The 18068-nt window shown below is 35.3% G+C and overlaps 2 protein-coding genes across 14 annotated transcripts in view; one reads left to right on the top strand and one right to left on the bottom strand.

Moving 5' to 3' along the window:
• Positions 1–18068, bottom strand: part of il12ba (interleukin 12Ba) — a 166240-nt gene that overhangs the window by 126267 nt on the left and 21905 nt on the right. For 2 of the 13 annotated variants that reach the window (XM_073921348.1, XM_073921344.1), the window contains exon 5: positions 1998–2102. The exons of 8 other annotated variants lie outside the window; for them this stretch is intronic. The gene's annotated coding sequence lies outside the window, so the exon portion shown is untranslated. Of the gene's footprint in view, positions 1–1997; positions 2103–14408; positions 17551–18068 lie in introns of those variants that run through there. 3 more of the 13 variants (XM_073921345.1, XM_073921350.1, XR_011006137.2) reach the window with 2 other exon arrangements.
• adrb2a (adrenoceptor beta 2, surface a) lies at positions 8208–9425 on the top strand. Its single transcript, NM_001102652.1, is given in 1 exon segment — positions 8208–9425. A coding segment is annotated over 1 exon segment (1218 nt).

Here is an 18068-nt window from a genome sequence, read left to right as displayed (position 1 = left end):
TCAAATAATTATGTATATTTGTTTAAAAGTTTATGTTATATTTATTATTATTTATTTAGAATTTTATATATATAAAATGTGTGTGTGTGTGTGTGTGTGTGTGTGTGTGTGTGTGTGTGTGTGTGTGTGTGTGTGTGTGTGTGTGTGTGTGTGTGTGTGTGTGTGTTTGTGTGTGTGTGTGTGTGTTAATGATATATTATCATTAGCTACAATTTTGTAAGTAAAAAAGAAAACAACGTCACTGCCAAATATCCCTCCAGATAATTTTTTGCCTTCAGGTAGATTTTTATCCCTTCACAATCATTAGACTGGGAAGCTTGTTATTAAAGTCCATGGACTGCAGCAATAATATTTTTGTTCACTTTGTACAGACATACACATAATTGTGTCCTTATATGTATATTCAATATCTCTAGCACCTTCATATAAAGCTTTAAAGGCTTTAAAGGGAACGGACACAAGAAAAGCTTTTGAAACCTTTTCATAACTATTAATGTCAAATTCACTTCCATGCAGTGTAAAAAAGTCAATTTTAATACTGTGAAAACAAATAATGTAGTGCTTTAAAAAACTAAGAAACTGAGCGATCACGCATACATGACTGCATAAAAGTGTTTATGGGTATTCTTGTAGATAATCTTTACTTAAAAAAAAGTTTTGTCTCTCATCTAAACACACTGAAATCATCACATTTGGTGAAAAAAAACATCAGAGTTTGAGTCATTCAGTCTAGTGATCACAAAGAGTGTTTCATTTCTTAAATCTGTTTCATTTTGTCCAAATTTTACCAAGATTGCAAAAATTCAAAAATGCAATTCCAGCAAAAATGTTTTGAAGTGTTTAAATGTGGTGTGACTAAATATGCCAACCACGTTCCACCGTAATCATGTCTTCCACTTTACAACACGTTATAACTCGAATTAAACAAGAATGAACATGATGTTTTACAGTGGTGTGTAAGACACAGTACAACCCAGTAAAATGTAGGCTATCATCTGTCCTGTAATCAATCACACGCACAAAAAAACTCATAGATTTGTTTTATGTGCACATGAAATTATGCTGCAAATATCATAATTGCATGAATAGATAGCAGTTGAATACACTAGTTTAAACTCTGTTGATAAGTTAACCTTGCATATAGATTTGTCCTCAAATGTAACTTCAATATTAACAGCACTATTGCAAGGTTTAAAGGCCTGAATGAAATCAGAATGTACCCGTCTTTTTATGTAAAGTGCATAGGAGTTCTTGTTATAAAATGTGTATCTCTGCAATACTTAATTTCCCCTCATAATCTTTTATCAAACACTATAACCTTCCCTGTCTTCTCAAAATGATTTTTCTTCACTTCTGATCACATTGAATGCCTTTCGGGTGATGTGACATTTCTCATTTCTGTCCTGCTATTGTCCATTCATCGATTTTCCTACATTCTGTTAGCCATGCACATCTTACAACCATCCAATCAGTCCCCAAAAGACAAAATCATTCACCTCTTTTTTTTGTCATTAGGGACTGTCTCCTTTGGATGCAGATAACAATATGGGGGGAAAAAAGACAATCTTTACCTTCTTTTATAGCAACTTTAAGCTTTTAAAATGCTTTAGGTACACCTGTTCAATTAAACCCAGACTCATTCCGATTACGTACCCCTATAAACATTTCTTGAGAAAGCAAAATACGTCCCAGGAGCTACGTTTTTGTTTTGTTTTTGTTACAGTTTTTGTTTTTGCAAATCCTCCAGAGGCCGCTTTGTATGCTTTTTTTAGATCTCAAATTTCTTTCAGAGGCGCTTTTGACTGACTGACTTACTGACTGACCAACCAACCTATTCCCCAATTCTCCCCCTTCCCTAAACACAACCAACAGTGTTTTAAAAACCAATCCAAAAAAAGAAAAGCCCTCTGATTTTTACCATGTTTTCAGATTTTACCACATTCTCACCCTGTTATTTACTTATTTAATGAATTTTTTAATTTTAGCTTTTTTCTTACCTGCTTTCTGGAATCGTTCTTCACCGGACTCGAACCCCATTGTCTCAGTCAACTCTGTTCTGTCTCAAGTCCGTCCATGTACATGCTGAGCCACTGGACAAACTGCTGGTAAGTGAGAAAAGGAATGTCATACCACCCTGTAGCATTTGTTTTAAAGATGAAATGCAGCCATATGTGGCTCTGGCTACATAATTTGCGATCTCCAAAAATGTATATAGGAGTACGTTTTCAAAATTAAACTATGTTGGAAAATATCTAATCAGACAATCTTATGGCAGCAAAAATAATTATTTAGGCATGCAGATGTGGTCAAGATCATCTGCTGAAGTTTAAACTGAGCATCAGAATAGGGAAAAAAAAAAATTTAGGTGTGACTTGCTTCAGCCTGATGGCTGGTCTTTGAGTTCTTTCAGTATCTCAGAAACTGTTGAACTGCTGGACAGTGGTCTGAAGAAGTGAAAAATTCAGTGAAAGGCATTTCTGTGAGCATAAACACCTTGTTGAAGCCAAAGGTCAGAAAAGAATGAACATTCTGTACTCAATGAAATCTAAGAACAGCTATCTGTGGCTATAATTTACACAGGCTCATCATATTAGACAATGGAAGATTGGAAAATGTCTCAATTTCAGCTATACCATTTGAAAGTAGGATAAGAATTTGTCCCAAACAGGTGGTTCTTCCTGTTGTGGCAACCTCTGATAAATAAGGGACTAAGCAGAATGAAAGAATGCATGAATGAATGAATGAATGAATGAATGAATGAATGAATGAACTAACATGTAAACATACAGCTATCCTGAGTTCCATCAACAGTTCTTGTTTTGATGTAGAGGTGATTTTTCTTGCCCCATAGTACCAACAAAGCATCTCTGAACTTCACAGTTTACCTGTTTTTCACCACTGTGCATCCAATAACTGCTACTTCCAGGATAAAGTGCCATGTCACAAAGCTCAGATGTCTTACTGGTTTCTTGAGCACAACAATGGGTTAAAGTATGTTGCCTCATCATTCAATTGGTCTCCAGACTGACCAGATCTAAATACACCACATTTGGGATTTAGCAAAAATGGGGATTTACATAATGGGAATGCAATTTGTATGTCATGCCAATTTGTACAGTAGCAAAATCTGAGGTATTTTCCAGCACATGATGAGTCAATAACATGAAGAATTAACATAATTAGCATTCCAGCACTCACTGTAGGAAGTACACTGGAACATTAACAGGTTAAGGCAGTAATGAAGGCAAGTGGGTTCAAATCATAAATACTGTAGCAAGTTGTAGATGCATGGATGGATGGACGGACGGACGGATGGAACGATAGATTGATAGATGAAAAGATATATAGATGGAGCAGTGTTTCCTCTAGGAATTTTTCCAGCTGTGGCGGCAGGCTTTTTTTACACAGATCTACCAAACTACCTGTGGTGTTATTTCAATGACAAATGTCGCAGTATTAAGTCGAGACTTCATTTATGCAATAGCATGCAAATCTCTTTGCTTGCGTGCCGATTTCCTCTGCTTGTGCACAAAACTTTTTGCACGCCCCCTCAAATATGCACTGCTCAAGCGCAGATCTTCTTGTGCGCTTTTTAATAAATGCTGCTGAAGTGTGATTTAGTGCGTTTATGTAACAAGTATGTCTCCAACATTTATTAGATTTGCTAGGAATATTTATGAATGTCTCCAATAGACATACAGATCGGTATTAATGCGTCCTGAAGTAAAATGAAACGGCTATATGTCATGTTTGCTGGCCTCACGCATCACACACCTGTCAATGAGCACGTAACCTTAAAGGGTTAAACCAATGACCTACAGCACTACTACGCTTACAGAAAAGTTTACGCTGTTATAATTCACTTACCTTCTAATACGTTTTTATGCGATCATTACCAGCTATAAAAAAAAAAAAAAAAAACGACTGAATGTTTTGAATGAAAAGCTGTAATGTAGCCTTGGCGAGATAAATTTTGCCGTGTGGATGGATGGGTGGAAGGATGGAATGATGGATGGATGGATGGATGGATGGATGGATGGAGGGATGGATGGATGGATGGATGGATGGATGGACGGAATGATAGATCGATGGATGGATGAAATGATCAGGTTGCTTGGTTCACTTGCGGGACATGGCAAGACTGATATGAAATACAATCTACAGTGCAACAGCAGTTATTTAAGTTTTTTATTGCATTCTGTTCAATGGAAACGGCAGTTTGGGCACTCAAGTGGTGTACAACAATCCTTCATTCAAATCTCATTAAATGGCAGTGTTTCAGAATGGTGGGCCAAAGGCGTTAATTATACAATTAATTTAGAACTGCTGAAAAAATTAACTTTGAGCAAACTGACAATTTTCATACATAGTCTCTCTCCACCTGCAATTGTCAGACTAATCATGGGTCATACAAACAACTCCTCTCCTCTAGGACAAATCCACATGCCTCTCCTCTCCTTGAGGAATTCAGCTCCCATACTCAGAGAATATGCACGCCTACAGCAGGACACAGCCCTTATGATGTTGAGCCAATACATACCAGACCAATTAGAAACAACATGAAAACACAGCTCCCACTGCAGTATCCACTGGCGGCCCTGTCTCCACAGAGAGCATTCTGAAGGACCACTATCCATTTTTCACCATTGCCCTTTATAACTCTGCCAGCCAGCATCTGGATTTCCTGATCATGTGGGTGTGTTTTTTTTTAACGTCACGAAGATCCCAGTGATAGAAGTAGAATAAACAGTTGACTTCAATGAATCCGTCCACATACATATCAGTTTAAAGCGCTGAGATTAGGATTATGCTTTAGAACATACTGTATAAGGCGGTTTTTGCAGGAAGTGAAGCCAACTGTAACAACGATGAGGTCAATTCCCAAAAACCACAACACAGAGACTTTCGGAGAAATTATGTATTATGAATCATGGACCCACAGTATATTTCATGACCAAAATTAGCCTTTTTACAGGTAATTTCTTTATATAAATGACTCCTTTGTTCAACAATGAAGCATTGAATTCATCAAAAGCAAAAATACATGGAAAATACATTTATAAAAATAATTTCTGTTTTAAATAAAAGTGGTTATTTTCCTTTTAGCTCATTTGTCACGGACCTGGTTGTCTTGCACTATTTATTTGTTGTGCTTTTTTCTGTATCCCAGGTTATCCTTGTGTCACCCCTGTTTGTTGCTCTAGTTATTAATTATCTCGTCTGCTTGTTAGTCTGTGTATTTAAGCCTCATTGTTTAGTCTTGGTCGCTGGATTTTGATATTGTATTTCCGTGTGCTCTGTTTCTGCTATATCTCCTATCAAATGTCTTTTTGACTTCTTGTTTTGACTTCTGAAAAATCAGTTTTGCCATCACAGGAATATGTTTAATTAAAAACAGAAAGCATTTATTTAATATTGTCATCATAATTCACAATGATGATATTAAATATTCAGTATTTTATGTATATGTAGCCTTGATGAGTATAAGAAACTCATTTTTAAAAAGCTCCAAAACTTTGAAAGCTACTGTATGTCCATCTTTATTTGCATAAATTTGATAAGCAAAACAGTTTGGTTACCATTTCTGGTCTGTCGCACCTGAAAGATATGGACATTTCATTACTGGCTGTTCCTGTTTTATTTTATTTTTATATATCTAATCTTGTAAACACTTCTTTGTACCTAAAGCTCTTTTTAGTGCATGTTTTTTATGTGACCTGGAGCAATTTGTGCTTAAAAGCTTTGCTGAACTGACAACAGCTTCTCTACAGTTGCTCTCCGCTTAGATCACCCCTGTCCACAAACCTTTTGGATTATCTGTCCAGGCTGATACTGAAGAATTATGGTAGCACTTTAAAATGTTTTAAAATGTTTTCAACCTTTAAATGTTGAACAAGCGACAGGTTGAAATATCAGATTGCTAGATTTTTTTGCATTGAAAATGAAGAGTCTTTTTTTAGGAACCATAAATACCAAACACTGCAAAAACAGAAGTCTCAAACGACACACAAATATTCTCATTTTTTTCTCAACTAAAACAACCATAATAATAAAATATAAATGTTAAGTAACCAAATTTAAGTAAGTGAAAATTAGAAATGTTGCATTTATAACTACAATAACCACGACAAATACATTTAAGTTGTAAGGATTTCTAAAACTGAAATTAAAATACAAAATAAATCAATATAGAAAAGAAATTATTTAAAAACTGCTACTAAAATGAACTAAAAACATAACTTAATCGATTTGAGTTGAGACAACAAACTATTTATGTTTAACCCAGCATTTTTTAAAGTGTAGATGGATAGATGGATCGATAGATAGATAACTTAATCGAATTTATGTGAAACCCAATATTTTTTAGTGTAGATAGATAGATAGATAGATAGATAGATAGATAGATAGATAGATAGATAGATAGATAGATAGATAGATAGATAGATAGATAGATAGTGTACTGAAAATAACACCAATAAAACATGCAGATAATAAAAGGAATATTTCTGACTCAACAACAAATCATAAAGATTGCATAAATTCTTTTAACAACTGTACAAACAAGTACCACACCCATATTTCCTGGCAGCCTCTTCATTCAGTCTGAACCCACAGGTGGTAAAACCAATTAAATCTACAGTTCCCATGAAATCTCTAAACCAGAGGCGGCTAACCCTGCTCCTGGAGGGTCGTGCTATTTTCCAGTGATCCTAAAGACCTTTTTTAGCTGGTTCAGGTGTATTTAATAACAGCTAGAACTAAACTCTGCCTTCCAGGAGCAGGATTGGACACCGCTGTTAAAATCCCATTCTTTTGTCACATTCGCACTCCAGTGTCATGCCTCTCACGAGAAATAGTGTTGAAAAGGAGCCATCATACCCACTCCAAATCCTGTCATAGTTTCTTTCTCTAATATTCCAGCAGAAACAACAACAGCCACATCTTACCCAATCTCCAGCCCATATCCACATTAGAAACGGACGGACATCAGAGAGCAGAACAAAACCACACATAATGGAGACAATGGTGACGAAAACCACACATCACGACTCATTTCTCCAAGAGTATGTCCATCTGGTAGCTTTCATTCATTCAAAATGATCAAATCCTGCAGGAGAACTGACCTAGCAAACAATTTTGTGTTTCATAGATGTCTAATAGACATCTAAACATAGACAGCTTGGCTAAAACAAGGCTAAACTTGAGCTGTCAGTGACAATCTAATAGTCATCTAAAAATAGCTCAAAACTAGACTAATCGTGTGACTAGTGACAGATTTAACAGCTTTTTTGGGTAGTCATTTATTTCTGTTTATTTGATGACTAGTCTAGTTTTAGCCTATTATTAGACGTTAGATTTTCACTGACAGGCCAAATTTAGCCTTGTTTTATCCAAGGCATTTGTACCACATTTGATCAAACTATAGGCGCTAAAAAGAATTGCTTATGTCTCTCTATTGTCTTTTAGGATAAAAGTGTTAAATGTATAATGCAATGCAATGTAAATGTCAAAAAAAAGACTTAATTATCATATTGAAATATAAAATTGAAATTTGCATGTGCTGGTAGATTATACATTAATATTGAACTTTGTGTGCCTACTTTTAATCTCCAGTATATTTGTATTTTCTCATGTAAATGTCAAAGCTTTCATGAAACAGCTCCTTTACGATCATAAAACAATGTTAAGCCTGGTCTGCATGAACTGTTTGAAATAGTGCTCAAAGTGTCTCACTGTTGTTCCTTAATTCTCTATAGCAGCAGTGCAGCCTTCACCTCACTCTATGCTCATTGGCTGAAAGTCAGCTGTGATGTCATCACAGAATGCTATAAGGGCTTGACAAATAGCCTGAGAGCCACATTTAACGTAACACCGCTCAGCAGACTGGCTGCGTATGAGAGAGGTTGAGAAAAGAGAAAAGAGCTGTGAAGGAGGAAGAGAGAGAGCAAAAGTGAGTGAGAGAGAGAGAGAGAGAGAGAGAGAGTGCATGCTAGAAAAAGTCACCATGAAAAGAGGATATACTCATTCTTAACACACAAAGGAGTATTTTAACTTTGCATGGAAGGAGCAGCTGAGGTGGACGTCTTTTCTGGAGGTTTGTCTTTGCATGGATTTACACTGTTTTTACTACTTACTGTTTGCACAAACCTATGTTAACTGTGTTAACGTGTTTTCTTCTGCTTTTCTTTCTTGATCTCTGTCAGGTCATGGGAAACATAAGGTCCTCAATACCCGAAGATCTTATCTGTCCAAACAATACTAATGCCTCCACCAAAAGCGAACTACAGATGACAGTGCTGGGCACACTCATGTCCATTCTTGTCTTGATCATCGTCTTTGGCAATGTGATGGTGATTACAGCCATTAGCCGCTTCCAGCGTCTTCAGAACGTCACTAACTGCTTCATTACATCACTTGCGTGCGCTGATCTGGTCATGGGATTGGTAGTGATTCCCTTCGGTGCCCTTTACATCATCCTGAACACTTGGCACTTTGGCCACTTCTTGTGTGATTTTTGGACCGCCACTGATGTTCTGTGCGTCACGGCCAGTATCGAGACACTCTGTGTCATCGCTATGGATCGTTACATCGCCATCACATCCCCATTCCGCTACCAGTCCTTACTGACCAAGAACAGAGCTCGCTTCATTGTGCTGATGGTATGGGTCATCGCCGGGCTCGTTTCCTACCTACCTATCCATATGGAGTGGTGGATTTCCACTGATAACGAGACACTCTGTTGCTATAACAATACATACTGTTGTGAATTTGACATAACTTATTCCTATGCCATTGTGTCATCCATAATCTCCTTTTACATCCCCCTGGTCATCATGGTTTTTGTTTACAGCCGTGTGTTCCAGGAGGCAAGGAAGCAGCTGAAGAAGATCAACAAAACTGAAGGCCGGTTTCATGCTCAGAAATCCAACAGCAGAAATCAAGATGTGGCGAACAACCACAGCGAGATGAGGAGCACCAAGAAGGCCAAGTTTTACCTGAAGGAACATAAAGCTTTGAAGACTCTGGGCATCATCATGGGTGTATTCACACTGTGCTGGCTACCATTTTTTGTACTCAATGTTATTCCCAAGGGCTCGGTGGACATCTGGACTTTCAGAATCTTAAACTGGATAGGGTACGCAAACTCTGCCTTCAATCCACTGATCTACTGTAGGAGTCCAGATTTCAGGTACGCGTTCAAGGAGATCCTATGTCTCAACAGGTCACGCTATCCTAACGTCAGGCCAAACAATGGATATATATATAATGCACACAGCTGGCAGAGTGAAAACCGGGAGCAGAGCAAAGGCAGCTCGGGGGACAGTGACCATGCTGAGGGGAACTTGGCGAAAGAGGAATGCCTGTCAGCAGATAAAACAGACTCTAATGGGAACTGCAGCAAAGCCCAAATGAGAGTGTTGTAAATCACCTTGGTGAGTCCTGACTCGTTCCACTGGTCCTGATTTCTCAATGTGTCACTTAAGGACAGGTTACGCCTCATCTGGTAAGTGGCCAATAGTGGGTGTGTGATGGAAAAAGGGACATTTTTTAAACGTTTGTTTTACTCATCTACCTCATCGTTTTCTCTTCTAAAATCTCTTGCTTAGTTTATTTCTATATGAACGCGTTCAAAAAGGCTAGCACACTCAAGTAGTACATGAAAACAAAACTAAACCTTAAAAATGATTATCAATTCAGTTTTAAATGAGCAGAAATGTTCGTGGCAAGTGCACTTCTGTGATAAACACATTGAAGTGGTTGTTCACTAAAAGGACTTCCCTTCTGATTCTTGTTTTTGTCACCTTGAATAAATTGAGGAACAAAACTGAAGCTTTAAAGAATGATTAGCTTTCATTAGGTTATCAAATTACAGCAGATTTTGCATTTGCCAAAATGATTCATCTTAAAAATTGGGTAAAATTGCATTTTAAACTTTATCATTCAGGTCGCAGATGCACAAAACAGAAGCAACGCTTCACATCAGCATTATCAGGTTTCACTTCTGCAAAACAGGCCATTTTTACTTATTCAGGAAAAAATGAAACATTTTTATATTTTAACACCAGGCACGGCACTGCTTCAACTAGTCTAAAGTAAATCTAAAAATACCTAGGTTAAAAATTACCTAACTTATAACCCAGCACAGAAACAATACCTTACATAATAATTAAAAGTACAAAGAAGAAGCCTGGTCAAACCAGCTTGTTTAAGGAAACTGCTTAATAAAATATAGTAGTTCAGTCTTTTAGATGTGTGATTGAGTAACTTGAACATTCTTAGACAGTCGCCAAACAGCAACCGTTTAACTAATTCTCAATACCACATTTTTAAAGCATAAACTAAAATCTTCATCACTAGCTTAAAGCATCTGCTACCATGATAACAGAACTTCTCCGGTGGGCCATTTTCATCACAGTTATGTCATTTCAGCTCAGATTGCCGCCAAATCCTTACTCACCCTGATAACTTTTTCCAGTACAACTGAGCAAAGTCCAACAAGTTTCTGCATTAATCCCTGAAATTCACCGTTTATTAAAGACATAATGTGCCTCCCTATTAAAAATACCAATATCTAGAAAGATAAATAAATTAGGAGGCATCTAGCTTCCTGTCAGGCTCAGCTACTGCATGCTGTGCAAAGCGTACAATCATTTCTCTGTTCCTCACTCACTTGAGTTTCTAAGCTAGGCATTTAATGTAATGTTTCATGCATATCATACACCCCATAAGTGGTAAACAGTTTCAAAACTTGTCAGTGTTTGTGAGCTGTTCATTTAGGGCTAGTGTCCCTGTTACAGTGCAGCCTGCTTCTGCTGTCGAAAACTGTGAACTTTGCTCTTCGTATCAGTTGTGGCTTTTTTGTGGTCTTTAGGCAATTTTGTGAGCAAAGCAAAAGTGATTTGAAGATTTCAGACATTTCCACATGTTTACTTTAATAGATGAACAGTAGTGATAAAATATCTATATTTCCATAAGCATTACACCAGTGTAAGTGCAGATTGAAACTTCCTAAAAGGGTGCTTTGTAAATCTGTCCGAGATTTTACTTTGGAAACACAATTCAAACATCGCAAATGTATCTGTAAATATTTAAAGGAGCACGGAGATCTCAATCCAGCTGTTTCTCTGTAAACAGCGCTCCACCTGCAAAAGCATGCCGTGTCCTTTTTCAGGATGTGAAAGTGAATGTGACAGCTCGGACAGATATGTTAACAGTGCACCCTTCTGGGAAGGTTTTTCTCTGCATGTAGACCTGCCGTGTCAAACTCCGACCTGCAACATCATGTGCTAAATGAAATATTTGTGCAATCTTTGCTCTAACTGTGGAGATGTGATTTACTGTTGTATTAGAACTTTATATTAATGCTGCCTCCTTTGTGGACACGTTTAACCTGTTGAGTAAAGTGTTTACATTCGTTAGTGTCTTTCAATTAGACATGGTTCACAGTGGATTGGCATGCAAATTGTCATGAATTGCACCTTCATCTTAGTGATTAAGCATAATGTCACGCTATGGGGATAAGCTTGATGTCACCTTCAGCATCTAAAAAGCACCAAGTAATTTTGTCATTGAAAGTTTTACAAATACAAATCACATTTTTGAAAAGCTTTAAACACCACCAGTTTTATTGTGGTAACCCCCAATTAAAATGCACTTTTTTTTAAAGAATTACACATACACTGCAAAAAAGGATTGGATTTACACAAAGTTTTCGGGAAACTGTTTGCAAACTATTTATTTGGGCTGAATTTAAACAAAAAAAAATTAAGTTTAACATTACTAAATTTAATTTATTTGTTTAAATTTAGCCTAAATAAATTGTTTGCAAACACTTACCAGTGTATCTACACACAAATAGGGTACTTCAATTTCTCTGACACAAAAATGTTTTCTTTGCATAATGTTGGATTGAAGTATAAACTTTCACTATCCAGAGAAATATACAGAAAAATTTCTTGGTGCACATTAAAGTCCATCTTCTGTGTCTGTACAACTGAAAAGGGAAGAAGACTTTTTTTTGTAGCAGGGTTTCTGTAGGTTTCATCAAGTTAAATTTAAGACATTAAGACTTTTTTAAAGACCATTATGAATAAAATATCAGACTTATACAGGGCTAAATGCTAAGAATGTTTTTGAATATCCCAGTTAAAAAAGATTTTCACTTGCCCTGTCAAAAATTTTTTAGAATTTCATACATTCAATAATACAATAATAATTTAACAATAAAAAATATAGGTCAGGTCAGTATCCTCGGCAATAAATAAATAGAGAATGTTTAAACAAATGTTACCGTAAGGAAAGTAATTAAATTATGCTATTAAAAAAAAAAAAAAAAAAAAGTTTTTTTCAGATGGATTGTTGGTGACTCTATGAGTGTTAATGGCCAGATTGGGCATCTATTCATAAACAAAGGAATTAATTTAATTAATTAAATTAAAAAGTCTTTAAATTATTTAAAGTCCTGTTAAAAAAGATTTAAGACCTGCAACACAATATTTCAGTAGATTTAGGACTTTTTGAGGCCTAAAATTTAGCTTGACCCTGCAGATACCCTGTGTAGGATGGTCCTTTATTTCATAGGCACTTTTGTCCTTAAAATGTCAAATTTTGAGAAGCATATCTTGTCTGGGAGGTGATTAAGTGTCACATTTGTAAGTACAGACACAGTGTGGACAGCTTCTTACTGATGCATGAAGATTAAAAATGCCCTGAATGTTGCCTTTATAATATAAGAGCAGAATTCAAACTCAAAAAAAGCCAGTAGGCAAAAGTTCAAACAAAACTTCCCACTCCGCAACGCTTAATTCATGGCATGTGTACTGTACATAATGTTGTTCCAGTTTGATGTTTACTTAGATTCCTCTGAGCTACTTTCGCACAAGATTTATCACTGTTTTGTTGGACTGCAGTGAAGTACGTTCAACTTTGTTTGTCTATATTGGTGGTATTTATGAAATACAAGTGTCATGCCATTTGTATTACGTAATAAATGATGTATTTAATGTATGCTTGGTTGTGATGGATGTTTTTTTCATTGTTTGGAGGAAAGGCTCTAAGCACTATAATGAATTTCTAGTATGTGTCTGAAACAAAACAACAAAGCTAAACAAAAGAATAAATCACAACAAAGAGTACCCCAACAAAGACTACCGCTGAAAAATCTGCATATCTCTAATATCAACATACTTTTAGATTCCCACTGTTGCATATTGCTGCTGATTGGCTCTTAGATCAGTATAGAGTAAAAATGTCCAGAGCTTTTCATTGTCATTGACAAAAATTTTATCGTAATTCGATATAATATCGTTTATTTATACCTTTATTACCATAGGTACAATGGTCCAATTTCTTGTTCCTGAATGCTTTAAACTCTATTGAACTATTTATACAGTCACAGGCCTTGAAAATACAGGCAAAAAAAAAAAAAAAGGATGGCTTCTGGTCAACTAAACCCAACTCAACATTACATATCCTGCGACTATAGCAGACACACATTGTGATATCAATGCTGAAATTATATAGCGATATATGTGATATTGATGCTCAAATGATTGTGGAACCCTAAATAAAACAATGAATTTTGTTAGCAATCACTAACAAAAACAACAATTATTTTTTCAAGCATATTCAAATAAGGCAACACAAAGATGCCACAACTAGCACAGTGTACCAGAAGTATTTTATTTATTTATTTATTTTCTTTCTTGCATTAATTCTATGCATTTTTTCATCATTATTTATTACCAATTTAAATTTTGCAAGTATTTTAGAATTGATGAGTGAATGGTGCTTTTTGGGAAAAATTACAAAAACGTCCTAGCATTTTTTTTTTCCAAAAACCATCGTTAGCCAACTAAGGTCGCAAGTAGCAAAGCAAAGCTACGCTTGCAAATACACTTCTAGAGTTGTAGTTAGGAGCATAGTTCCTGGTTGTGTTCTATTACTAGTTATCCACCTTATGCCCTATTCATTTAGATTTTTTTTTATTTCTTAATAAATAGACTGTAAATTACAACCATTAACAATTTATATGATTTATATATGAAATTAGCTGTTAGCTTTTTGTAAGTGGTTTTATGTTTTAGAACAGAATTTGGAATATAATTTTAGCATTTGTATATTTCAGTTAATATGGAGATGCATGTTAATATGGAGGTGCATGTTTTCACTAAAAAATAGCCTAATATTGTACTTAAAAAAAAGTGTGTATGTGTAATACAACATAATTTGCACAAAAAATTATGTTTTTTTTTCTCTAAAGAAGTTGTTACTCCACCATGTTATTAATGGTTAATGGTTATAACTAACATGGTTCAAACAATGGATCTGTGACAGAGAAACTACAGTTTTGGGAAACACTCGTCACTACATCATTCTTTTCCCAAACGAAAATCATACTATGATAGTTCAGCCACAAGATATGTCCTTGTTTGTATACATATATCGTTATTTTCATAGTCATCATGTTTGGTGTGTAATTTGTCTATTACTGTAAGCCATTTCCCTCATCCTTCAACAGTAAATCAATCAGTGAATATCCAAAAGTTTGATTTGTGTCCATCTGTGCTGCATGGAAAACATCCCCTTAAGGATAACTTCACCCTTTGCATGCGTAGTTGCAACTCAGCCATGTCTATTTCAGTATGGGAATGAGTCTCTGCAGCATGTGATTGGAATAGTCTGTGATATAGTAAAATGTTTCCTTTGTGAGCTTTATTGCTATCGGGTTCCATTAAAATTCATTCTCATTCACTTATATGAGTATAAGTGTATATATATAAATGTCCTGTGAACAACTGTATAGCCTGAATACAGTAAATTACAAAAAATGGCATATAAATGTCTTGGTGTTTAGTCACAAAGAACCTGCACAGGCTACATACATATAGGAAGAGATACATTAAATGGCCAATGATTCATGACGTTATGTTGGTAAATGATTGATTGGTTCATATGCCTGCTGTGACATTTAGGAGAGAGCGGAATAGATTTATTTGAACGAAAGGGAAATTAGACATAAATGGACCCAGCAGAGAGGAAAACACAGGAAGGTTTTCACCATCAACCCCATTAGTGGTGGTGAAAAGGTGCATCAAGAAATGACAATGAGAATGTGCATGTTGAATATGAATGAACAAAATGGTGAAGTTTAGCCAGCCTAATACCTTGCCAATACCTTGCTTCACTAGACAAAAAAACAGCAGGCACACAATGTCATAAAATGTTAATATAAGGGTAGATTTAGGTCATGACTTCAGGTGACCAAAATTCAATGTCTAGCTAGCATGTAAACCTAACGTTATTTTGATATGCAATAATGATGTCAAATGACCTTGATATTTTGTAGATTTAGATTGTGTCGAAAAGTGACCAAAATCCGATGCTCCAACATTTGACTTTATTCATCAAGAATGGCAATCAAAATCCAACATCTGATAGACGTCATATTGGTAATGTCCACACAGCATCAAGCTGTAACATTATTAGATGTCGACATTTCGTTGATTTTAAGTTGTGTTGGAAAATGACCAAAATCCAACGTCGAGCCAACATCTTAAACCAACATCATATTGACATAAAATACTGACATTCATTTATCAAGTATGGCCATCCAATGTCTGATAGACGTCATAGTGGTAAATGTCCACACAACATCAAGCTATAACATCATTAGATGTTGATATTTGGTTGATTTTAGGTTAGACATTGACGTCGGCCTGACGTTGGGTTCTGACGTCAACACAATTTTAATTTCCAAACAAAATGCAATGTTCCCACAATGTTGGGGTACAATGACAATCAGACAACATGTTGACGTCCTGTGCCTGCTGGTAATATTAAATAATCCGATTAAATAATCAGAATAATCTGATGTCAAAGAGCAGTGTACATAAGACACATGCCATAATTTCAGTTAAATAAATATTGATTGTTAATTAAATGGCGATCATTCAGCTGTGACGACCTCTGATTAATAAAGGGACTAAGCCAAATAGAAAATGAATGAATAAATGAATGAATAAATGAATGAATGAATGAATGAATGAATGAATGAATGAATGTTAACTAAATTAAATAAGTATGTATTGCTGATTGCTCTTTCACAACTTAAAAGAAAATTCATTCATTCATTTATTTGCTTGGTCCCTTTATTAATCAGGGGTCGCCACAGCAGAATGATTATTTGTACCATGTAACTTCTATGTTTTGTACAATATGCTCATATCCTAATAAATGGTGTTCGCTTTACAAACTCTGCAAGAAAAAAAAGAAAAATGTTGTTTTAACTGTCACCACTGACATGTAATGCAACAAATGTTGTTAAGTCAAAATATTATACAAACAATCCTACACTGTAAAAAAATGCAATGACAAAAAGTCAAGACAACAAATATGTTTATGTTGCTTTAACTTATTTTAAGTTAATCAGGTTTTGACAAAATTTTTAAGTTATGTAAAATTTAACTTAATATTTTGGTCAGTTTGATTGATGTTGAGTTGAAGTTGAGATGACTAAAAAAGTTCATTTAATTTAACAAAAAAAAAAAAAAAACATCAGGGTTTTTTTTTTACAGTTTGATGTAAGTTGAGATGACTTGAAAAGTTGATTTGATTCAATAAAAAAAGCAGCAAGGGAGCAAGATGTTTTTACAGTGTATAAAAACACTAATCTCTATGCAAAAATAACATAATAGTGCTGTAATTTATCCTAGTAAGTAAAATAAAGGTAAATTTCTGATATTTGGTTGATTTCGAGATTTAAAAAAAGAAAAGCGTGATGAGAGAACAAAAAACAACTTAAACACCGCAGAAAAAACTGCATCATTTGATCTACATAATGATCTACAGCCAACAAGAGCAAAAAACATGTGAAAACATTAGCTGTAACATTAGCTGTTACCGAGGCTCAGTGTACGTGATTTGCAGAGGTTCTCCTCTTGGATAAACACTGCGCCTGTGACATTAAACCAGCCTACGTGTGAGAAGAAAAAAAACAGACGGCAACATCACAACAAAACCTCACCTAACATCAGCAGCCTCAAATAAACACACAGCCAGGCTTAAGAACAACTTCTTTGACCCTCTCAACACTAAATCAAAGTCTATCCAACTGGGAGAAGGTTTTATAAGAACATAAGACTTTAACCAGCTTAAAAAAACAACCTGGTTATTAAATGTGATTTAGAACTACCAAACAAGAGCCGCTGGATTTTATTCACAAGTGCTCTCCAAACTGATCTGATCATTTACCTCAATTACACTTGAGCCTCGGCTGAGCTATAGACAGCACGTCTCCGTTATTAAATCATGTTCGGCTTTCCACCACAAATAAAACCTTTGCATCAATTGGCGCCCCTTAAAAAGTCTTAAAACGTCTGCCAGGAGCACATACGGTTTCTCTGTCAATATGCTATTTGGAACAAAATGTCTCTCTGGATTCCACATGTTCACGTCATGGGCCAAATCTTCTTCCCTGCAGTATCTCGGCTGCTCAGAAGCTTCCTAGATAATGGAATCATGCGGAGAGTGGAAAAGTGCACGATCCTGCTGAAAAGATACACAGAAAACTCAATGTGGAGTACAGATTCTCTTATCTACAACAGTACGCTATGAAATCGATTTTTCAAAGTCTTAAATAAAATAAGGTTAAAGTTGGTTGGTTCACTGGAAATATGGAAATATGCTATATTTATGGTAAAAAAAAAGATATTTTCTGAAAACTGCTAAAACTTTACTTTAAAATGGCACTTTAGCTTCCAGACAAAGTGAACACTACACTGTAAAAAATTTAAAACTTAAAAAAAACTTTAAAACTTTAAAACTTAAAAATGTTGAAATTATTTTTATTTATTTTTATTTTTTTTGGTCAGTAAAAATTACTGCATTTAACTACATTCAACATGTTTACTTGACCTAAATCAAAATTTTCTTCATTAAAAGATTAGTTTTGTGAGCAAAATGTCTTTATTATTAACAACAACTACAAAATACTACTGCAATAATGTGAACAGATTTTGAAATTATTATTCTTTTTTAATTTATCATTTGAGGGCACAGCTGCAGAA

This window comes from Danio rerio, chromosome 14 (genome assembly GCF_049306965.1).
Source record: "Danio rerio strain Tuebingen ecotype United States chromosome 14, GRCz12tu, whole genome shotgun sequence".
Taxonomy (NCBI): domain Eukaryota; kingdom Metazoa; phylum Chordata; class Actinopteri; order Cypriniformes; family Danionidae; genus Danio; species Danio rerio.
Note: the sequence above shows the minus strand (reverse complement) of the source record. Positions and strands in the feature narration are given on the sequence as shown.